General features: G+C 42.2%; 1 protein-coding gene across 3 annotated transcripts in view; it reads left to right on the top strand.

Annotated features, from left to right (window-relative positions):
* Positions 1-24,820, top strand: part of LOC112569971 (neuroglobin-like) — an 87,656-nt gene that overhangs the window by 6,921 nt on the left and 55,915 nt on the right. For 2 of the 3 annotated variants that reach the window (XR_003100559.1, XM_025248099.1), the window contains exons 1-2: positions 18,266-20,376; positions 20,978-21,346. The exons of the other annotated variant lie outside the window; for it this stretch is intronic. Coding sequence is in view for 1 of the 2 variants with exons in the window: in XM_025248099.1 (XP_025103884.1) it covers positions 21,108-21,346 (239 nt within the window). In the remaining variant the exon portion in view is untranslated. Of the gene's footprint in view, positions 1-18,265; positions 20,377-20,977; positions 21,347-24,820 lie in introns of those variants that run through there. 3 annotated transcript variants of the gene reach the window in all.

Raw genomic sequence — 24,820 nt, 5'->3', positions numbered from 1 at the left:
CAACATCTTGCTCTGCACTTTCCAGTTCATGAACATCTCACATGCATCTAGCTGCACCTCCCCCTCTCTCACTCCTCTTCCGTTCTCGGTGTGTGCGAAAGAGAAAGACAGAAAGTTTAGAATGTATTCTCATGTAACTAGTACAGACTGACACACAAATGAAAATACAGGTGGGTAGGATGTGTCCTGCATTTCAGTGTGGGGCCTTTATCAGGACCACCACCGACAATCCATTCCTTTCTCTTTCACTAGTATCATAACAATCACAGCCTGTGATCAGCTTCTGTTGAGTCTGAAGGAAGAAGTCAATTGAGATGTTGAGTACTACTTCATTGCTGGAGGTGAAGCACATCGTGCAACTGTTTGTCTCTCGATGACGTAGTCTATCTATAGCATCACGATTCTATTTTTTTCACTCTGAGCAACTGCCAGCATCCCTTGGTACAGGCGTGAGGTAAACACAGGTGTATGTTTGTGTGGGTGGCATGGTCGACTCCAATGTCTTGCCAGGTAAGTCGGATGCGCTTGCGGGATCAAAGGGAGGGGTGCAGACTGGGTTACGGCCACAAAAATTACTTCTTCCAGAAGACTGAGGTGTAATTAGTGTTAGTGAATGAAACGCAGATGGTCCTTGATAACGCCAACAAAAACAAGACCTACCTTCTCCATGTTTCAGAAGCTGATGGCTTTGATCTTTGCTGAAGTTCCTTTTCTTCTCATTAACTCACCTGTACAATTCTTTCCTGCCTCTCTCTGCTTCTCTCCTTTTGTTTGTTCAGTTCATCTTTTTCTGCTTCTCTCCATCTTACATCTTTCCTTTCTCTACCCACTGTTAAGTCTCTACTTCTTTCATGCTTTGTGAAACTCAAAGCAATTTAAGAACACCCTCTTGAGTCATACAAACAATAAACAAACTTCGGGATGAAATATTTGGATAAGGAACTCGCGACTATTTATTTTCAGTCTTTATAGTACAGAAATAGCTTTACATAATTTATTTTTCTTCCGTATAAAAGTAAACGCAGCAGTTAAACTTTTTATCTGAATACTTATTTGTGGAAAAATTTGCGTTCGCGCGCGTGTGTGTTTGTCTATTGGATGTTTATACTGGCGTAAACTCTGAGTGTGTTTGTGTACTGTGATTCTTCACTGTCAGGACTGTGTTCTGTTCTCAACTGTCTTGCCTTCAAACTTCAAGTGCAGTATTCCCATGAAGCTTTCTATTTTCTGGGCTGAATTTAAAATTCAAGAGATTGCTTATACCGATCCTGGCTTTGCTCAGGTCAACTTCACAGGAAACTCCGATGACGGCGGGAAGGAAGTAAACGTAAATATTGACAAGAACTTTTCAGGTCATGTTGCTTATGACGTTAGGGTTATGGATGTCTACACCCTGCAGGTTTCCATGACCATGTACGTGCTTCTTCATCCTTGTGTCACGTGCTTTCATCGTGTCACCTTTAACCTCTATGTCTGTGTCTGTGCTGTGGGCTTGGAAGATTCAGCAAGGTTATAAATCGCAGAGATGCTGATGACATTCATCCTGTTTTCAATATGAATAGCTACACTAAGAGCTTTTGTGACCAGCTGTTCCTGTTTATTGTTGTACAGCGCTATGATCCTGCCTTTGATGATGGGTAAGGTGTATAAAACAACATTATTATTATTGTGTGTGGGTATGTTTACGTGCGTCTACTGGACACTTAACAAATACTTAAAAATAACTCCTCATACACGTTGCAAGCTGTTGTTATTGACATTATTTTTTGTCACCAGTCATATTATGATTTTATCCTTTGTCTGGTCCCAGTACGTAAAAGTCATGTACCCAACCCCACTCACTTGTCGGCTGTTGAATCAAACTCTTACGTGCTGACAAACAAACTGCGGAGTGCATCTAAAGTGTCTCCTCATCATTTCACGGCTCATTAAATGAACAAAAACAAAACAAAACCCTCTGGCTTCAAAGAGCAACTGCAGTGCAATAGAACTCCGGGTGTTTACCTCCACAAGTGGGTGGTTTGATCAACCTCACCGCCTGCTGCACAGCGGAGGTCACGAGCGGCACGTCAGCTGACGGCATCACACGCACGCGTGCACACAAACACACACACACACACACAACACATAGCGAACCTCAGTTTATTACTGAGCGAGGTAAACACGCAAGAAAAGGTTTTCTTTTGTAATAGTGCTCATGAGCCATAATAACTCATAAATGTCACTGGTATTTCCAATCATCATCAAGAACATCCCCACCAGCACCACCACGTTCACCTGGATGGAGACAACGAAAGCCGCTTCTGGAATAACGTACTCACAGACCGAAATGGAGACAATAATAAAACCCCGCGAACACTGATTAAATAAAACGAAATATCTTCACATAACATAAGGACTGATAAAATTAGGATGACACCTAGCATCCAGTAACCCACCATCCATGGCTCATGGCTAGTGCAGTTATACTTGCTTCTTGCTCAAGAGTTGCTGTGGTTTTCTCCCCTGTCTTATTGCCTCCCTTTATCACGTTGGCCTATTTTTACCTTTTTATTTTTTTTTTTTTGCTCTCGTTTTAAAATGTCGGACACCAAACTATAAAAGTAAACCATTTGCGTGTTCTTCGTCACGTGGTCGACAGAATGAGTCACGGCGTTTCTCGTTTTACGAACCGAGATACGACCCTGTGCCTGTATCGTGGGCACTTAACTGTCAGTCACACCGGCAGTTGCTCTCCTGAGATGATTCCTCTTATCGGACACCGACGCTTTCTTCAACGCGCACTTTTGAGGAAGATGCAAGATAATAGATGAAAGGGCATGTTTAGCGACGCTGGGCGGATGAAGTAAAATTAGACGACAGAGTACGTTTCCCGGGTGATAAGTTTTTAAAGAGAAAAATCGGGTGTGGACGTTAGACTTACAGCCATGACTGTCCAGCAAACTCAAACTTTGAAATTATTGAAGCGTCTTCGTAGTTTAATTTTAACCATGTCCGCCACATTCCAGTATATCTGGAAAAAATATTCAGTTTAACCTCTCATCTTTGTTTTTCTATTAAATATGAATGTAAAAAACACGAAAAATGAGAAAATATTTTGTTTGGTAATATTTCTACTGTGTATTTTTTGATAGATAACTACGATATGATGAATACCTAATGCTTAAGGTCAGTATTTCATGAAGGAGCTTTTACGGTATTTAACACGCAACATTGTAAACAGCGGTTTATATCTGTAAACGACAGGCTTGTTGCTGTGTTTATCGGGTGGTCATGATACCCGTGAATGGCTCTTTTCTTCCTTCAGAGATAGAAAGCGCCTTCAAACAGTGATTGTGTTCATCATTCTGCTCGTGCGGGTGGATGTCAGCAGGGTGGGTGTGCGCTGGTGTGCTTTGCCATGTGTTTGAGGTGCATTCTTGATCTGTCACTGTTTGTGCTGGACTAGTGCCAGTCAATGGCATGTGCTTTTCTTCAAGGGAAGATAACTAGGAAAATGAGAGATACGGGAAATACAAATTCATATACAAACGCGCACGCGCCTGTCCACACACACGCAAACGCACGGACGTACCCATGTACCGACGCCGCAACGAGAGAAAAAAAAAGAGAGATAGTATCTGTTACTTATATCACTAAACTGTATATCTCTGTATCGCTCTGGAAATAAAGCATGTGATGCTGCTTAAGATGATGGGAAGATAACGCCTCTTCCTCACTAATGATCTTCGGTCCCAAAGGAACTAGGCGATTTAAAGCATGTTTAATTTCTGGAGATTATTAAAAAAGAACGTTTGGCTGTAAAATTATCATTCCTCTGGGAAACATACAACGCATTTAAGTTTGAAAGGTAATTAAGTAAAAACATTTGGACGTTTAACAATTGGCTGGTTAACTAGCTCAGACAAATGGATTTACGCAAGGAAGACATGCTGAATCAATCGGCATCACTAGAAAAGGTCGCTCGCGACTAGTTTCAGCAGTTTGTTGATCTACCGGAAACAGTTTAAAACGCAGGAATTCAGTTGTCGAATGTATCGTTTGAGAAATCGCGATATGTATCGATGTTACTCATTGATCGTTACGTATATTGATTGATCTATTATTGAGAACACTTGTAATCATCATCATCAATCATCCATCATCCATCATCATCAATTCTAGAATAAGTCTAGAGAGCATCTTCATCGCTCAGGAGGCGCTAGTCAAGACATGGGTTAATTACAGGGCGACTTGTGGTCTTTCTGCGCCTGCGTCGGAACGAAACCTCACTTCCGTCTGTCCATGGCAGGGATGTTGAACAGTCTTAGTTTCCTCCAAGGGCTGTTTAGATTTGACTGTTGAAATCAAGATATCACATTGTGTTTTGAATGTCAGAAGTAACTGTAGGACATATACATGTATGCCTGCATTTTTCTCCTTGACATTTAGTTTTGTAAAGACGATTTTTAGGCTAGCCAGTCCCCAGCCATCTTTTGTCTCCATAGGTTTTGCTTGCCTACCTTCTTTTTGGTTTGAGTTTGACAGGTAGAAAGGGGTGAGGGTTTTGCATAGGGGTTGGAAGGGAAATATTTAGTCGAAGGAAAGAATATTGAGCTCTTTATACAGCTTAGACCATTTTTTCTACACTTTGTATCCAAAACACACTATGAACGCGAGAAACACATCATAGTTATCACCACGATAGTTCTTCTTTTGCTCATTTTCTGTTAGGGGAAAAAACTTCCATTAGGCAGTTTTCTGTATACTTTAGATAAAATATACTTTTTATCGTCTCGATTTTTTCCCCCATCCGACTTTGACGCATGCGTTTCGCTGACATTTTCTCCAGATTATTGACGGCCATGTTGAACCTCTGCCGGTCGTAATGGTTGGAAGATCGAGTCTATTGTCTGAGAAGCTGTAAATCACCTTTTGCTCATTAGCAGAAAGTTAGGTTTTCTTTCCTCCTTCTCTCCATGAGAGTCTGTGCTAAGGACACCATCCTGGACACGAACCCGAACCTCCTGACACCGTAAATCTTTCTCCTCCACCGAGAACTTGTGACCGGAGCCGTCGCACGACTTCCTTTAATGGTTGTGGTGGTGGTGGTGGGGGAACTATCGGATGCGTTCTGTTGTCGTCATAAATCTTTGTCCGAGGGGATCTCGTTTAGAGGAGGCGTCATGGACTGGCGATCACACAATTGATTAGCGATCAAGCGCGAGGAAGATGCGGATCCGTGCACGAAGACTGCATTTCCCTTAACGACATGTTAAGATGATAAACTGCCAGATGGGTCTTCACATCTTCTTGGACGGGAGGAGAGTTGACACCTTGATTGCCGACAGCGCCTGATGAGTTATCCTTCCTTAAGGTGACAGGTAAACAACAGCTCGAGATGATACTGTGAGGTTTTTTATTGGGGGGAAAACTGAGAGAAAAGAGAAACATGACAAGTTGTCGAGTCCGACTCAGTTTATTTGCGAGTGCGACCTTCGTGCGGACGCATGTGGTCATGCAGGTGCGCAAACAGGTAAAGCATCGCGCGTGTGTCAAAATTAATGCGCGCGGATGTCTGAGAGAGGAATGGATGTGTTTCGGTGGGAAAAAGACAGACCGAGAGTGAGAAAATTCTACGACTAATGAAATTCCTGTATCCACTTTCAAAGCTTGCAGTTCTAAACTATAAATTCTCTCTTTAACACTCTTACTATTTCACTCATTTTTCAACGTGTCTCAAAATAACTATATCGAGAAAAGAAAATTAAAGAAAAGTTTTCAATTACTCACAACAGGTTCCAGTAAAATTGAAAAATATGTGGTCTGGGATTAATTACAGTTATTTTCGTTTCGAGATAACCTTATCGGTGTTTTCTCTCCGGAGGAAGGTATCTAACATCATGGTACCACCAGGAGGCCCATTGTCACGGCATGGTCCATCCTTGGACGAAACAAAGCCAAACACACATGCAAACAAGCACATGCACGAACAAAGACAACAAAAACAAACAACAGAGCAGGATTCAGGCCATCCTATGAATTCGTGTATGACAAGCAGCTGAAGACAAAAACAGAATCAGCGAAAAAAAAAAAAAAAAGCGGAATATTTTTACTTTTCCGTCAACGTCGATTATTGAGTTTCATTAACGGTCTCATCAGCTGAAACAAATCAAACTGCTGTGGGATTGTTTCAATACCTTCTCCTTGTCTCCAGGACAATGTAATGCGGCAGTGATATATAAATATTTCCTGTGATAGTTTTCAAGACTAAACAACTGTGTAGTATGAGAATACCAGTTGTGAATGTCAGAAAAAGCATTGCCGAGAGAGAGAGAGAGGAACGATTCTTTATTTACGAGGATGGTAGAATAAGTAAGAGAAAGAGAAGACGATGTTTCGCTGACGAGGTGATAAAATAAGCAAGAGAGCTAGAGACCGAGAGAGAGAGAAAATGACAATCTTTATTTACGAGGACGGCAGAACAAGCAAGAGAGAGTTCTATGAAACGAGAAGCAGAGGACTTAGGCAGATCTCGGACAATGTGGAGATAATTTGTAAAGAAGACGTTGACTAATGACCAAGTAATCTGCCTGCAACAGTAAGTGATAAATGTTCTGCACGCAAAAGTTGATACGTTCAATCCATCATGCTGTCCACAGCAGCTAGCCAGAGAGAGAGAGAGAGAGAGAGAGAGAGATTGAAATAGATGCGGTGATGAGAGGTAGAAAGCGAGAAAAGAGGGGATTGAGAAGTGGTTCACCTTAATACTCTTTCTTTCTTCTTTCATCTCCCTTTCTCTCTTTGTGAAAGAATAATATAACACGCATAATTACTCTCATTTCCATATCCATGTTGATGTCACTCATTCTTGCAAAAGCCAAACAGCAGCGGACTAATATCGCCGGTGCCTGAAATTTTGAATAACAATGACAGTAAAATACTCCAATTTCTGTTTCCATTTCCCCGTAAGTCATGTGGACTCCAGCATTCATGTCGGACACATGCCCGAACACATTTCCCAGTCCATTTGGAGATTCCGCTGGATAACTAAACGTCTCCTGCATATCTCCCTGTATCTATAATTTAAGGAAGACGAGACGGAAAAAGGAGAATGTGAACAGCAATTTCTGCGTCAACTGCCTGCTTTACATGGTGGCACACAAGTACACCCACTGTGCATGCTGTCTGTCTATTGAGACCTGGGGATGGAAGACAGACGAAAGCAAACATCTTACAGGTTTATCGACATCAATAAAGGCAACTCAAGGCTCCCAGTAGCTTTCTCCTTTTCTTATCTAGTGTCTCTCATTTGATATTTACCTTTCATTCTATCGAGAGAATTATACGAAAAATTGATTCTAACCCAAAAAACGTTAGACAATAAAAATGCCCTGGAGATTTTTATGAGCCCGTTACTCGAGGAGTTTCCGGGTGGAGATCGAAATTGCGCAAAACGATAAAGAGAGAGCCAATCATTCCGGGTAGCTAGTCTTCCTGGTTAGTACAACGTCAACAGCTAGCACCCCACGTGACCTGCTAGTGCGACAATCGTCACCAGAGCTGCTGAAAACTGCGCCAAAAAACTCGAAGAACGGAGAGTTGTCGTCATGATCATAAGAGGGTAAAAAATGAAAGTCGATGATTGAGAAGGTGTCCAATCCTTCATTTTAGTGGTTTGACGATAATTTTATTAGTTTGCCAGTAATTTAAGTCTGTTGATAATTTTAGTTTGTTGCCATACATTTTAGTGGGTTGACTATAATTTTGGTGGTTTGCAGGAGGAAGGGAGGTTAGAGTGGAGGAGATTACGTCAGTCGTTGTATGGATGACTGATCATGATGGAATGGCTTGACGAAAGAGTGAGGGAAGGAGAAGGTTAGAACCAGCCATGCATATTTTCTGTTATTGCAGCGAAATCCCAACCTTGTTTTTTTTTTAAAGTTATCTGCGCTTGTGTGAGTGAAGGGGAGAGAATGCGAATGTGAAATGCCAGCAGTCTGCAAGAACGATGTTGACGGAAGTAAAGAAAGCACTTCACAGACCTCCCGTACTGTCAGACTCCGCACTCTGTGTGTCTGTGGCGGGGATGCGACTGCTGGCATCCAGTGGCTCTGATGGTCAAATACTTTTGGCTCACACGCAAATATTTCCCCAGCTGTAAGTGGTTCTGTCCCCTCAGCCACGCCGACAGACAGACGTTTGTTTTCTTTCCTTCCTGTCCACCCCACTCTGCCATAGAAGTGGACAGGAAGGGAAGAAAACAAATGAGGGACGGGGATGCGGAAAAAAAATCGATGATCGAGCTGGAGGAAGAGTGAGAGAAAGAGAGAAAAGGTATAGTCTCAACATCTCAGCCGTGTGTCTAGCATCGTCCACAAACCTTACATCTGCTGGCTGCTCGACTAAAATATTCTCAGCGGCTTCTTCTTCCTCCGACTCACCTCCTAAAAACATACTTGACACCACGCGAGCTCTCCTATGTAGCGGATACATGTTGTCTACTTTTCGAGCTGCAGGTGAGAATTGCGATGTTTCAAGACTCACATCTCGCCAATTAAGAGAAATTATTCACTTATTTGAGGGATTATTTTCTTGAAATAAACTAACCAGATCATTAAAAAATGTTGCAATCTCAGGTTACCATTGAATGATTTACATCGTCTTTTCTTCATGAACCATTCTTTTGACAGGCGCGAGTGATATAAAAAATATTTAGCAGTTTAAGACGTGGAATTTGGCTAACTGCAATTTTATCAACAGCTACCCCTTCTGTTCTGAAGATATGTAGGTAATGGGTTAGCTAATAGCAAAGAGGCTAGATCAATGGTTCGTGAGGAGGGAGGAGCACATACTCGCCAGTTCAATATCTGTGAGGCAGGCTCTTCCCGTAGTTGACCCAACTGCTAAATGGCTACATGACATTGTCTAGGTCTGAGAAATGTCGGGTAGGAAGGGAAAGAAAACTGAATGAACACTTTTCTCACAAGATTGGCAGGTCCCGAGAAAGGTGATGTCTTGAACACCCCTCACTTCACAACAAGCAACAGCTGAGAGAAATACTGTTTACGTTATTACAAAAAACAATGGGAGTAGATTCTTTTTTTTCTTTTCTATTCCGTTTACTGCAGTCTTGCGAATTTTGAAATTCCCGATAAGTCAATAGCAGTAGTAAAAAATTGTATAATTTCTGTAAAAGGCAATGTAGAATATAGCTTCTTTGCCAACATTGCGACAATATAATTTTAAAGCTTTAAACTAAACTGACTTTAGAATAGTAAACAAGATTAGTTTATCCACACACATACTTTTAGCCCATCTGCAACCACATATCTTATAAATAATATATGCTAAAAGATAATTGGGTTGTAAAGAAAAACCCAATACACGTCGTGGTTATCATATTCTGAAAAAAGCAGGTCATAACCACTGACAAGATATTTTTTAAAAAACCTCGATTTCCTTGTTTTTCACTGCCAGAAACACAATAAATCTCGGTTTCTCAATGCACTTTAAGGAAACAATCTTGCAGTGACGTAGTAGTTTTATGATCGCGCACAATTCTTATATAACTGGGATTGAGCTTAACACTATGTTTTATTTTTTTTGTATAATCCAAGTAAATTTTAAATCGAAACTGAAAAAAGGGGAAAATGAGCTTGTGAGTCACATTTGCTATGATTTGGACTATATAGTTACAAAATAAAATTTCCTATCAATCATCATTAAAAACAGTTTTATAACTATAATAACTGTTCTTAACGCGTTATTGCTTTAGTTAAACTTCAGTTAGCATTTCAGTATTAGTATTGCAAGTACATGAAATAGATGAGTATTATAAAATTTAAATAAACTAGATTAAGCCAAACAATGTATTTTCCGAGGATGTGTAGCGGTAGTACATTGCTTTTATCCTGAACCAGCATGAAATGATAACAGGCGTTTCTTTCTATCAAACTCAGTGTTTACAATCAAAAGGATCTTAGATTTAACTGTAGAGAGAACACCCATAAATAACAGTATTACCGTTTTTTTAACAGCATCAATCACTAGAAAAGCTTCTTTGATTTAAATACAAACAAATACGCAAACATAGTGAGAGAGAATGTTGCACGTCTTCAGTTTTTTTCCCCCCCGAGTTGTAGAAAATAAACAATATCTGCTCCCTGAGAGGTGGAAGGATAAATGTTTGTGAAGGTGTAAAGGAATGTTTCTGTGTGCTGACTGTCATATCTTATCTCACACTCGCTCCTTATGCTTTCACAGTTTCATCACCTGGCTCGGTGCCCGTGCAAAATGCTGGTCTTCTTTATGCCAGCTTCCTCCAATCTCTTTCACCATTTTTCTCACGTAGACTACTTTTATCAAATCACGCCTGTACCGTGACATAGTCAGATCCAATCACAGACCTTTAAAAAAAAAGCAAGTACAGATGCACTTACATGTTCTTGTGCTTCGTTGGTAGTCATCCCCCAACGTCCTTTTCCGTCCCATGCAGCCAGATGCTAAAATTTCAGAGTATTGGCCTACAAAGACATGATTGGTTTAAGGTTAAATTATTCAGTGGAAAAGTTTTACAATCCGGCGTAAAAACGAAGGCTGCATTTCTGGAATTCGAATTTCACACGAAAACCGTGCTGAGTGCATGAGGGCGCAGAAGTCGAGGACCGCTTGGTCAATATGGAAGCTCGAGGGTCTTTTTCTCTAGAGATCCACCTTCCCGTGATGGCGTCAGAATGGAGTCAACACAAACATGGATTTTAGCGTAGCTGTGGAACAGTTTATTAGCTCAGAGTTTAGCTTGACGTCGTGAGAACATAGTCATTACTGACATGGAGCGTAGCAACTAGCGCCAGTAATTCATGTTTCATCGAAGATTTCATATACATGGTCTTGTTTGTTATTTTTTTGGTAAACAGGGGAAAATGTGTGTGTGGGAGACGAAGCATCAGTGGGGGTCGTCCTCACCTCCAGTCGTCGTAGCATTTTTTTTTTAAAACTAAGTGTCGTACTTATCAGCCAGGAATCGGTTGCAAGACGTGATCGGTTGACTGACCGCCAGTGTCTCAGTTACTAACAAAATGGACTCACCATCCGGGCGTGAAACATTTTTGTTTATAAGCCTTGCACATAATGGACGAGTCGCAGTTTTCCTTTCTTATTTTATTATTATTATTTTAGTAATTTGTTTCCCCAGCTTTCGATCCTTCCCGAGGGTATTTGCCGTTAGAACTGAAACGACCTGCCAAGCATGACGAGAACCACTACTCCACGTGCTGGCAGTGTGAGATCAGATGGCGGAGAACCCATAGCCTGCGTGCTGCTTGATTGACAGACGGGATAACATTTGTGGCCGCTCAGGGGCGAGTAGGGAGAGCTCGGTGCCAGTGCGATTTAATTTTGTTGGATTTTTTTCTAAATCGTAGTTTGTGTATATGTAAACAATATAATATTTAATATTAGCGCTGTTATCGCGTGAGCTTCATTCAGGCCCCGCTGCTTCAAAGCACGTCGGGAAAATCAAACTAAACATCGAACGACTTCCGTTATCGAGCGTTATATCTGGTCTTTATATTGGAGGCGATGGGGACCGAAAGAACTAGTGTAAAAATGAATAAATAAATAAATCTCTAATCTTTAGCTGACAGGAGTTCTTCATTCGGAATAATCTGAACTTCACAGGCACCACATTACAGAGCATGTGGTTTGAATTACACACAGGCCTGGCGAGAAGCAGAGACTATTGTTTTTTTCTCTTTGTTTTAAACAGCTTGTGAGGTATAATATTATTGGTGGAAGTATAAAATCGCCAATATTTAGTTATTGAATATGCAGATACCGGAAGAGAATAACATCGCACAGAGAGGGCTGGAAGTACAGATGATCCCCACATAGATGATTGAAGATATCTGGTTGTCTACCCCCCGATGGAAGTACATGCCTGTCTACCCACCGGTAGAAGTATAAAGTCTCAACATTGACGATCTCGAAAGAGCTTGTCTTGGGTTTTTTTCTTTTTTTCACTAGAATTTGCAGGAATGCCTGAAATACATCTTTTTACTCTGTTAATTATCCATTAACCTGAGCACAACTTTATTTTTAAATAAGTGTTCAATGAGTTAAATGAGTTTAAATGAGGTGCATTTCGTTAATAGACACGAGCAGCTAAAATCTCAGAGAACAAACCATTCACATGCTTTCAATCTTTTGAGTTCTCGCCCAAGTTTTGGACAGAGGTCAAGAGTTCATTTCCCCTGACGTCAGAAATGCCGGCTCGCTGATTGGGCAGCGCCTTAAAAAGCTCAACGCGCTGTCATTTACAGTGACATCAGAGGGACGTTTATTAGAGATCAATCTTCATGTTTATTTTAACTTAAATTTTATGTTTGAAGGGTCAGCTCTGTGCAAGGAATCGCAACGCATGGCGGTCTTGTTACAGCCTCCCTGGTCTTTTCTTGGACTAAAGATTTAATTTTAACAGTTCTAGAATTGTGTCATGTGCCATGTTTATAAAACTTTTAACCTAAAACTTCATCACATATATATGCCTCTTTTCACGCTTGTACAGAGAAATGAAAAAAGGGGTCAAATATCAAGATAAAGAGAGTTTGACCACCTTCCCCAGTCGTCCTCCTCCAGTTTTCTGTACACGTCCTCCGACAGCATCATTTATCATGCGTTACAAGCTGTAATGGTCGTGAGCAGTATAGGTGCACGTGGTTAGGCGGAAGCTGGCGAGTGGAGTGCGCATGACACGACTCACGAAGACCCGGAGGAGCACAGGGGGAGGATTGTGTCCCGGCGACGTGCACCACAAACGGCGCTGGAACCGTTGATAACGGACCTTTTGTTGCCTGTGCCCCGCCTTCCGCTGGCGCGCTGCAAATGTCAGAAGACATTCCAAGAGATCGTCATCTGCAGCAACAGCCACGTCTACAGTCACAGCTACACACCAACACCAATACCACCATCAGAGGGAATGGGGACGGGGGTTAAAGCAAAAATAGAGGGGGACAGAGTTTTAACGTAGAGCCAGAAAATGTAACTATATCTCGACAAAGTAACCTTCCCTTAAAGAAGTAAGGAAGGAGAAAAAAAATCAGTTTATCCCATACAAGATTTGAACCCAGGTCGCCAGACTGTTACTTTATTGCTGAACCGAAAATCAACGCTAGTGGGCCGACAAGATGATGAAAATGTAGGAACAAAGGAAAGTAATTCAGAAAAAGGAATTAGAGTTGAGAACAGTACACCCAAAAGGGTCTTTTACAGCTGCCTCTAATGACTATCAACCTACCAGCCTAGTAAGAAGAAATGTCCCAATAGATAGTGCAAAGGAGAAGGTAGGAGAAGAAAATTTCTGAATGGCTTTAGGGGTGATTAGAGACATGCGAAGGAGGCGACAAAGTTCAGTTCCTAAGGGGGAAGGGGTGCCCCAAGAACCACGAAAAAGCACAGACCTGGAAAAGGAAAGAGGCTGAGAGCAACAAGATCAAAATTAAATCACGAATCGGCAAAGAAACGAAAAAGAGGAAAACACTTAAACTGTGACAGGAGAAGAGAAAAACACATCAACGCCTGTCTGTTGCAACGTACCCTCCCCTCCTCTCGGGTGGGGGAAACGGGGGTGTACAGCCTGACGTCAAGTTGTGTGTGGGAGGTGGGGAGTGGGGTGTGTGTGTGTGGGGTGGGTAGTGGGGTGTTCACTGTGTGTGTGTGTGGGGTGAGGAGCGGGGTGTACATGTATGTGTGTGGGGTGGGGAGCCGGGTGTATGTGTGTGTGTGGGAAGGATAGAGAATGATTGCGCCAAACACTGCGATCGCTTTTCTCGTCTCTGGGTGCCAGCGATAAAACATGACGCGCAGAAAACACGACAGCAGGAACAAACTGATGACGTCCTCACTCATCTTCAGCAAGGTGTTTGCCTGTTTGTATCGCCCACATCTCGGCGCATGTCAGCTAAGAGATTACAACTCCTCCCCTCTGCTACTGATTCTTCTGAGCTTGTCTTTATATTCCTGTACTCTTATGAAAGGCCTTACTTAACACAGCAACCCAAATATTTCTAGTTTTACTCATGTTTTTAAGTTTTCTTAAAATAAAGTTCTAGGCCTAGTATCCATGACAATCGGCAATTTATCCATGGGTAATGCTGGCTTAACGCGAGGAGGGAACTAGCAGAGAACGTTTTACCTGACAGACAGTTCTCAATTCATTAGCCACTGAGTAGAAATTATACATTATGTCTATAAATAGACATTTTATAGAATTGACACTATGTTAGTAATGAAAAGATGAACATTTTATACTCATTAAAGGATGAAAGAATAAATATTTTTGTATACATCATCACGGTGTGAGTGAGAAAATGCGCAGACATGGACAATTGCGCAGCTCTGAGTTTTCAGGTCAGGGTGGCACGTGAAGAAGGTCTTGTGCGCGAGAAGTTTGGCGTGACAGCGCATAGTCACACGTGACGTGTGCGAGTCACGTGATGCTAGATGATGATGACGACAGACATGGCGACAACAAAAACGCTTTTGAATGGCGGCGAAACCGCTTCCGGCCAATCGCTGGCAGACAAGCCACAATCCACCGAGCGAAAGTCAGGTTGGTTTTGCCGCTAAACAAATAATCATGACGCAGCAATTGGAATCAAGCTTATTGAACACCTACCAGGAAGGCTCAGCATGCTGGGAAGATTTTTTTAAAAATACCTGGGGCAAAAAAAAAAAAAAAAAGAAGTAAAAGTGGAGCAGTCGAAGAAGTAGCACAGATTGGCATCAAAGGTGGCATTGACAAACATGCATCCAGTAAAGGAAATATTGAGATCGCCATTTCTCTTGCTCTTTCTGGAAAGAAGAGTGCTGGAAGGAATCAAAGTGAGCATTGACAGCTGAAGAAATAAGTCGCAATATTCGATGAAGGAGGCTGGTGACCGAGAAAGACCAACAGGCTAACGTGGTGAAGAGAAGCCATGATAAAATCTTTACGGCAAAAACTGGTGGTAAAAAAATCTGATGGTTGAAGTTAGAGATTGGGGGTGTATAAAATGCAAAGGCTGTTTTTTTTTTTTAATTTGCAGGAGTATGTCAAGAGGGAGCCGACGTGTCTGCAGCTGCATCGTGTCAACAGAGTACACACACATATATATATATTTTTAAAAACCTTCTTTTTCCTCACTTTTCTCTCACCAGTCTTCTTGGTCACTTCCACGTTTAGTCCTTCCCTCTCCGAGCATGCGCACAAACGAGTCCATTGACGGCTGGGGTCACGTGCATGATGTCTGGCTGTGGCTCGATGACATCAACGCCTGCGGCCTGCGTGACCTGAGGGTTGACCCCGCGGTGCGTCACACACAGCTTCCTTTCTTCACATCTCGCACGATGTTAACGCTGCCTGTCTTCTGTCGGTGGTGTTGGTGGTGTGTGTGGATGCAGTGGTCCCCCAGATGAGGTGGATGCTGAGGGTACATCTATGTTCCTCATTTTCTTGGTCTCTTTCCTTCCTCTCCCCTCTTAGTCTCAATGCCCTTTACTCCTTCTAACATGAACACACATTAGGAAATTGATGAGAATTCTGGCAAAAATTCTGAAGACGTTGTCCAGGCATTTACGCACGTGTCGGCTACAGAGCTGCATGCTATTTTCTTGAACTGTCAGTGATATATAAGTAAGAATAGCGGCTCTGTGTGACAAGCTTTCAATGAAAACATTTACCGTGAACTGTCTAGATACAGGGCCGTGGTAAACAGAGTTTTCATCAAGAAGAAATGTCAAGATCATGCCCATTGCCTACAAATAACTGATTACATGCTATTAGAAGATTACTCTACACTTGTTTTGGAAACAGCGTAGAGAGAATGAGCTTAAGGCGTTGCGATCTTGTAGATCTTCCACAAACTTCTCTTTGACGCCTGAGGGGTTCTTTAACTCCTGCAGGGATTTCTCCGACTCCGAGAAGACGAGATCTTCTCCGGTTCTGACTGGGTTTCCCTTCTTAAGAGTCATTGTTTGAGATTTCAGCAACAGCAATAACGCAAGCTGAATTCAAGCATTCTTGTATACGTCCAGATTTTTTGAATGTATCTGGAAAACAATCTTGACAAATTGAGATACAACATGACATATGATTCGTAATTGAACTTCAAATAAAACTGTCATGACGAATGACCAAACACACATAAAACAGTCCAGTAATCAACAAAGCTCCAACGGAGCTGCAGTCTTTGGTGCTGCGTCCATTATTAAGTCATCACGTCAAAAACAAAATAAATAAACATTAAAGAACTAAAGCTACCAGGACAGCAGGTACACCACATTCCAAACACACCAACTAAAGTCCATTAATCAGATGAGAGAGAGAGAGAGAGAGAGAGAGAGAGAGAGAGAGAGAGAGAGAGAGAGAAAGGGAGAGAAAAAAAAACCCGACATCGAGAAGCCCACTCCAGTCATTTAGTCGAAGGGACATCACTCTCAACTAATGCCTGAAGTGACGCAATCCCCATCAATCCGCCGCCGAACGACATCCCAGAAGCCACTAGAAAGAGGAAAGAAAACAACACACGATAATTAAATCATATTGATGCTGGATGAGAGGATTCGGTGTCAGTTACTGGCGTCCTCTTTCTCTGAGACTCGAACAAATTACAGAACGTTTAGCCGCCATTTTCTGGCACCAAAAACCGTGATGCGGCATATTTCAGCTGACCCCCTCTTGTTAAGGGGTAATTATGGGATAAATTTAATTTATTGTGTCTCTGATCTCTTACAATCTTGTCACGAAATTAGTTTCTCTGCGTAATTATGTTTGCGTAATATATTTATGTGTTTGTCTGTGTGGGTGTGTGCATACGTTGGTTGTGGGAGGGATTTGTATACATATATATCTTTCTAAAAGACAGAAACCAGCTCTTTCATGTTGGCCTACTTCGATTAATGAAACAGTCTCTCCTTGATGTTACGGGATTCCACAAATTCGAGTCCACCTTTGCGGATGTAGTTTGGCCTGGAGTTCGGGGTACGATAACGAGGCTTAGTAAATGCGGATAACGGATAAAATAGTTTCGGTTCTTTTACAGGGGCTGCAAACAGGGACTCCTTTTGTTTTCGTCGTTTTAAAAAGAAAGAGATGTTTCATTGAAGCCAATGTCCTGTTGCTGGGTTAAAGTATGAATTCAGGCAATAAATCGCAGGATCGCGGTAATGCTGTGGGGAGACGAGAATGTTTTTCCTCCCTTCCCTCCCAACCAAGACGCTTGAAAGGCAAAATTCAGACAAGTGAAGATTCTGACTATGAGAATGATGGATGGGGGAGAATGATGACAGATGTAGGCAAAGTGCTGTTGTACTCAGAGATTATGCCATACCTCTACAGAGATAAAACTAGGATTTGTCTTACGGTTTCTTTCCCCAGAAAAGTAAATTTTTTTGGTACGATGATAAATGACGAGAATGGAAATTAAACCGACTTGGGGGACTACTTATTATTGAAGCTGAGCCAATACCAATATTTTAAAAAAACCTTAAAAACAGAAATTTACTTCTATGTGGACGGGAAGAAAAACAGAGCAAAAGGCGAATCGTTCACATGACAATGCGCCGTTAATCTGTAATCTGCACGTAGATAATTTAAGGGACAGAATTATGAATCTGTCTACCATTCATTTAGGCTTGTCATTATGTCTCATCTGACTTTCTGCCTGCTTGCTGCTAGGAATGCAATATGTGAACCTTATTCACGTGCGACTCGTCCGGCTTTCCAAACCGAGGCTCCATTGACGTCATCGTTAAGAATGGCGGAGAGCTCGCATATGTGTAGATGTATAAAATATAAAAACTGTTTCAACTGAAATGACAAAACACACGAGCACTGTTGACCAGCTTAGTATAAAATTATTTAATAAATGCATGCTCTGTAACATGCAGTAAATTAGGCTCACGTGTGTCAGCCTGTGTTAATATTTATTTGTTCATGATGCGAAGCTTGCAAAGAGAAGTAAGCAGTAAACAACAAATCGAAATGTTGTAGATGTCAGTTTTAATCTTTTCTAATGAGAACTAACATGAAAAACATTTATTTGTTATGATTAAATTTGCGCATCAAACTGCAGATTCTTAGTTCACCGTTTTCTAAGAGCATATCTTTTGTGCGCTACAATAGCACCACCACCCACAAATTTCTGTTGGGAGGTATGGGCACGGACGGTTCTTCCTCCCTAACTAGAAATTTAGATAAATGAATTTCTGCAAAAAAAAAAAAAAAAAATATTGTGCAAATATAGTCGAATGAAGCGGAATGATGTGTATGTGTGTGGGTCACAGGGAAGGACAGTTTGGATGCACAAAAATCGGAAAGTTCATCGTTGTACAAGACTCTCCTCTTTCACCCATGGTAAGGTCATAATGGTCGATGACTGTCATTACGAACAACCTGGGGAAAAAAAAAAAACTCAAGTCGCTCTCAAAATAGACGCCATGCCCTGTCACTGCATTTATCTGTGCTTCCTCTTGTCGGCGAGCTGCTCTTTCCATTGTTGTTGTTTTGCCTTTGTCGCTGTCAACCAGTCAGACGTGATATTTGGAAAGTCATCGTTGGTGCAGACATTATCGGCAGATAATCTTTTGCCCTTTCCAGTAGTAATATTGACTGTCAATGGGTATGTATGAGAGAGAGAAAGAGAAAGAGAGAAAGAGAGAGAGAGAGACTATGTTAGGTCATATTAAATGTCGGAACGGAGAGTTCACAACAAAAAAAAATAATCTGGCCGCCAAAAAAAGTGATGTCTCTGACACCTAATTCTGCCAGATTCTTACCATTTAAAATCTGACAGTTTTATGCAGCAATTTCCATTTCCATAAAGTGCAGTTGAGCATACGGCTAAAATCAGTGTTAAAATCTAGAGTAGTTATCTCTAGTTTAACCTCCCCTTTCTTCTCTAAGTCTGACATTTCACTCTTCTCTCCTATTAGCGGCTCTAGAACTTTGTTTGGCTAAGCTGGCCTAAAGTATGCACGCCGGCATGCAGTTGGTTCAAATCTGGATCCATTCGAGGGTCAGAAGGTGTGCGCTCACAGACCACATGACGAGTTTGTCAGACAAACAACAGTATGAACGCAGGCAACCATCCAAGACACTCCTGATTTCCTTTCGAGAAGAGCTATGTTGTTTTTTGTTACTTTTTTTCTGAGTGGGTAAATAAGTCACAACTGCCTTGTTAAAAATAGAAACATTTTTGAGGAAAAAAAAAGAAGAAAATTCTGTGCATGATGAACGCATCGACTTAGTGTCTTATGGAATCCAGGGATTGTTAAGAAAGGCTGTACGATGTGCCTCATAAAAGACCCGAACAGACACATGCTGGGAAAATTTCGATTTTGCAATTGTGTGTTGCGTTGTCTCAGATGCTGCCTACAGACCAGGCGAAAGGAACGAGATAAAAGAAAAAAAAGGTCTAATGTCTGATGTCTGGAACTTGGTGGCAGACTTTACAAGCAGCCTTTTCGGTCAGGTTGCATTATCGCGGGGAATGATGTATTACTTTCTAGAAATGCTTCTTGTTTGTTGACGATTGACCTCCACCTCATGCGTGTGAAAGGACAATCAGTTATTCTTTGTATCTCTCCAAGAGTCGTGAAGGCGAGGACAAGCAATGAACACGTGGTACATAGTAGTCTTTCCACCTGTTTGAGACAAGATACACTGGCTGGCTGGATGAGTTGCCCTGGTTTTACTAATATATCATCGGATTTCGAATGGACTCCAAAGCTGACTTGAGTTCCTTGTACCCAAGCCAGTAAACACTCCATGTCCATTTTCTTTTTGTTGACTGCTGGCGCCTCACACTAACCACTTCAGAGAAGACAGCCTCCACGCCATCTCCCCATCTTTTTTGTGGACGCACCGCCAAACACCAGCGCCGAGCGAGAACCTGTTTGGAGCAGAGAGTGCATCTGTTGAACTGCTGAAACAATTAACTTCTAAAACTTGTCTAAAAAAATAACCGGAGGAAGGATAGCTTCACTAGAGAAGCAAACATTGCAAGGATTTGGTTCGTCTGTACCGCCGAACTCGACCTGACACCATAGCGCCATCTGCCATTTCGTGAAGGATAAGTGTTTGAGCTTCTTCGCCGCCGCATCTAAAAGTTGTTATCATCATCGCTAAAAAAAAACCCGGTCTTACCATCATAGTCCTCGATATTAAAAAAAAAAATCCAACCCACCTCTCTCCGGTTTTCTTGGCCCAGTGCGAGCTTGCGTTTGCCATTCACTGCATCTCGTGAGTCGCGTGCGGCACGACCGGGGAGGAAGCTGCTGCTGCTGCTGCTGGCTACAGAGCATCATTACTGTGCGGCGCTGGACACACGTTCTGCGTGCCGCTGGCGGGCTCTGTAGGTGAGTGAGTTTAGTTTGCTGTTTAGTGGCGGGGGAACGAGCGCCACAAATGGATTCAGTAAACAATAGTCTAAGGTTAGTGCCCTAGGGACACACGAGCGAGAAATGGATTCAGTAAACAATTGTCTAAGGTTAATGCCCTAGGGACAGCTGTTTGCTGTGACTGGACGGGAAACGACGAACAGGACAAAGCAGAGAGGGAAAGGAGAGATAGAGAGAAGAAAGGAGACAGGACAGAAAGATATAATCACACTAGTCATTTGAAAAAAAGTTGCAGAAGGTCGATCAGTTGTGAGGATTACGAAACTGAGTTATAGTGTGAAGCGTGAATTGTTGAAGCCTTGAAAAAAAATAACAAGAAAAAACTCAGGACTTTTTCTGTTTCGCAAGTCGCTGCGGTATTTATTACTATTATTATTGTTAACACACTGGAAATTTTTATCTTTCACTCATTTTTGAAGTCGTATTTTGTGTACGACGATATAGATTGTGGAAAAGTTAATATTGCTCTCACAGAATTCGCGAATTTCGGTTGCGTTTGTCTGTTGAGGAGAGGGACGGGTGTCTAATGTTTGTTACTGATCTAGCCCCCCTTCCACAGGGTCAGAATCAAACCTTCACTATCAAATCGGTACCCTGGGAAATCCGCGAGAACTGGAGGAAGACTCCTGAGGTATTCGACTGTGAAGTTACATCTTGGTCCGCACCCCCGGCGGACTACTCGCTACCTCATGGGTTGCAAGAACAGTAAGGTTCAGCACGACCCACAGGTGGGCAACGGCAAGCCCGTGCCCACCCGCAAGATCAGCAGCGCCGCCAACGACATGGAGCGCAAGGTGGCGCTGGTGGACGGAGTAGTGGACAAGGACCCCAGGTCGCCCCTGGACTCGCGTCAAGCCTTCAAGGTGAAGCAGTCGTGGAAAGGGATTAAACGCAACATGGAGGACACGGGCGTGGAGATGTTTTTAAGGTACGGCATGGCAGTCCTGTGTGATAGAGAGGGTTAATTGACCTTTTGCTCCTTTGATTGCACCTCGTGTTAGTTTGTTTGTCTTTGAATCTTTTACTTGTAATCTGCATCATGTTTGTCGCAAATGAAAGTCTGGAGGAAAACGATGGCAAATACTGTACCAATCTCCAATCCAATAACTCAAACACCTTTTAGACTTCCTTGTTTCATCTTTTTCCCTTCTGTTTTGTCATGCTCTCTTTGTTCTTTTTAGTCTTCCTCTGTCAGTTTGTCACTCACTCACATGTACAGATACAAAGACGCTACTGTTAAAGTGTTGATGGAAAACTGAAGTGTAACAAAAAGGTCAATTCTCTTCCATTTCCCATGTCTACCCTCATAATCGCAGTATTTGTTTTCAATTATAGAATCAAAGTAGATTTCTTCGGAAATTGGATTTCAGTACTTGTTCATTGATTTTGGATCCTGTCCGAACCAATGGCCTGTGTATTATTATCTGTAATCGGCAGAATTAGCTGCGCCCCCCATGCCGGTGACGTAATGGAGGATGAAAGTTGGATGTATGGCGGAGTATTGCAAATTATGATGAAATATTGGGACGTGTGATGAAATATTGGGATGTATGCTGAAATATTGGGATGGGTGATGAAGTATTTCGCTGTGGTCCGTGCTGTTCTCAAATTTTATCCTCTTGAGCACGTAAAAGAAATTTCCGAGGCATTGCAGACCGATGGAAAATGTTGGGCAAAACACACTCGGAACAGGAAATGGGCTTTTATGTGTCTTTCATACTGAGGTCAGGGTTTACTTGGCTTTAATTATTTTTATATCGTTTCCCAGTCCTGCGCCACCAACAGCATAAAATATCTCTAAAGTTAACAAGTGTTTCGGAAGCGTCCGTTTTGCACATTTTTAGAAGATAAAGGGACGAAGTCGGTCAGTTGTTGAAGGTGTCTGTTCCAAAGTGCTCCTGCATTCTCTCTCTCTCACACACACAGCGCATGCGCGTGCACGCACTCACAACGAACAACACAATGTCAGAAACTCATTTTACACATTCTGTTTACACATACTTTTACACATTCTGTTTACTACTAACTTTGTGTCAGTATGGTGAAAGTGTCACTTGTTTCCAAGTTGTCGTCACATGACAACAGCTTTTAAATATTGGTATGACGAGGTCACAGGGGGATCACAAGTTCGTGACCCGAGGTTCGGGTTGAGTGACCAGCTCTCTACCAGCCAACGAACTCGAGATAGAGTAATGCTGCGTGAACAGTGAACTCGGTTACAGAGCAGTAAATGGATAATCGAACACCTACCCCTCGCTGGCAAGACAATTGAGTACAATTATCTGCCCCTGACTATGATGTGCGTGGGGTGGATGTAGTTATGCCTCTTAGGTTGCAGTCCATAGGTTCAGTGTTTTGTGTAGCATCATATCGCTTGAATATTGACTCATAATACGGCCTGATGTTGTGAATAGGAGATAATCTGATCGTCGGGATGACTGAGTGGCTATTAGTGAGGTACGAGCACTTGGCAAAGTACGTGACAACCTGGCATGGGCAGCGAAAGAAATGTGTGTGTGTGTGAGAGAGAGACAGACGGAAAGAGCATACGAGGGGAAGAATGAAAGAGAGAACGGAGCAGAGAGAAAAACGATCGAAAAAACAAATCTTTCTCAATATTCTGACCATCTTGAAGATCTGGCTATATTTCTTCCTTTTTTATTATTCAAACCACACCAACTTCAAGTTACAATGCGGCCTTCTTGTCAGGCGATATATTAACGTTGATTACGGACGGCGAGCATAAATCATTTCAGCTCATACGAGTCTGGCATCAAATTTCATCGGCCACACTTTCTAGGCACACGTGATGCGGCACAACACTCCTACTCCTTCTCCCTTTTCACATCTGCCGGCACAGGCACGCAACATCTGGCAGCACCCAACTTATTTTCACTCAATAACGTTCTGTTGACTTTACCATCCATCCACCCACCCAGCCAGCCAGCCATACCCCCAAACCATCTCGGTGAGAGAATATGCATAGACTCGTTGCTGTCTTGCTAATCGACACAATCTGTATCGTCTCTCGTTAGTTGACTGACTAGTAGTAGCAGCAGTGGCAGTATGTCTTTTTAACGATTCACATCCAGCCACGCACGAGTGATTGCTAACAACAACCGCAACATCTGGTTTCGTAAGACTTCCAAAAATACCGTTTAGACTTTGAACCACGAGAATAGAGTTGTTTGGATGCTTTGGTGCAGAAAACAAAGGAAGAAACTGTTGAACTCGAATCTTTAAAGTTTGTGGTCCTTAGAGGTATGGCTATGCAACACACACACACACACACTCGCACACGAACGCATGGGCAATTCCAAAACAACATGCACATGCATTGTTCCGCATCCCCATCCCATCATTCCAGGTCATTTGCTGCAACCAGCATCAGCCTCCCACAAGGGACTGGGGGCACCGCTGCATGTCTTATCTGAATCCCGGCAGACAAAGCAAGAGATGCTGGAGGATGGTTAGCGATGCTGTCTCTCTCTCTCAGCTCGTAGGGAAATGGAAACTGTGGTTGCCAGATTACGTAATCTTGGCGGAGGATTCCAAATGCACCCAGCGCTGCATCGTCATATTTACCCTGCCTCATCCCGACTGCACCTCCTCCTCTGTCGGCATTCCAGCCCTTTGATATCTACTGTCAGAAATAATTGAAATCTGCACGGTTAATGTTTGTGTGGATAAATAGTGTTAAGTGGATGGAGGACGTAGCGGCGCCTGTCATTACAGGGTATTTTATTTAGTTTGCTGCTAACGTACAAAGAGTTAAAGATTATATATATATTTTTTTAGAAACGATGGTTGAGATGATTAAGACAACACCTCTTGAAGACCGCCATCTAATAAATCGTAGATCATCTTTCAACGTCGATGATGAATTTCTCTGAATTTTTTAAACTGGAAAATTAAAAAAAAAAATTGCTCTCCAGTGTCGATGTCAAATTTCCTCACCAAAACATCTCAGTAGCAAAGTCTGAAATTAATTAACCCTCGAAAACATTAAAAACGACTGGAGTCAACATCTTTTATTATTGGCAGACAAGATGGCTCCTGTGATTTCCTGTCTTTGACTTAGACCCCAGACACTGTGACGTCAGAAACGCCCACAGACAAGCACAAAAAGGTTTGTGCACGCTACACGCACTTGTGTATGTCAAGACAAAGTGCAGGTGGGTCACGTTTGTCTCGTAACCTTTGATTTCCGATGCAGCATGTTTCTAGAGAGCCTCAAAATGCGTTCATTAGTCTCCATTGATCATGACGTAATAGTTGTACAAATATCTTTCAAAGGCTGGCAAATACATTTCACGCAGCACTTTTTTTAAAACTGTTTTGGGGTATCTGCACATTCACGAAAGTTAATAAGTAAATAAAGGAGTAAATAAATAATATTTGT

Source organism: Pomacea canaliculata, linkage group LG8 (assembly GCF_003073045.1).
Source record: "Pomacea canaliculata isolate SZHN2017 linkage group LG8, ASM307304v1, whole genome shotgun sequence".
In the NCBI taxonomy this organism is placed as follows: domain Eukaryota; kingdom Metazoa; phylum Mollusca; class Gastropoda; order Architaenioglossa; family Ampullariidae; genus Pomacea; species Pomacea canaliculata.
Note: the sequence above shows the minus strand (reverse complement) of the source record. Positions and strands in the feature narration are given on the sequence as shown.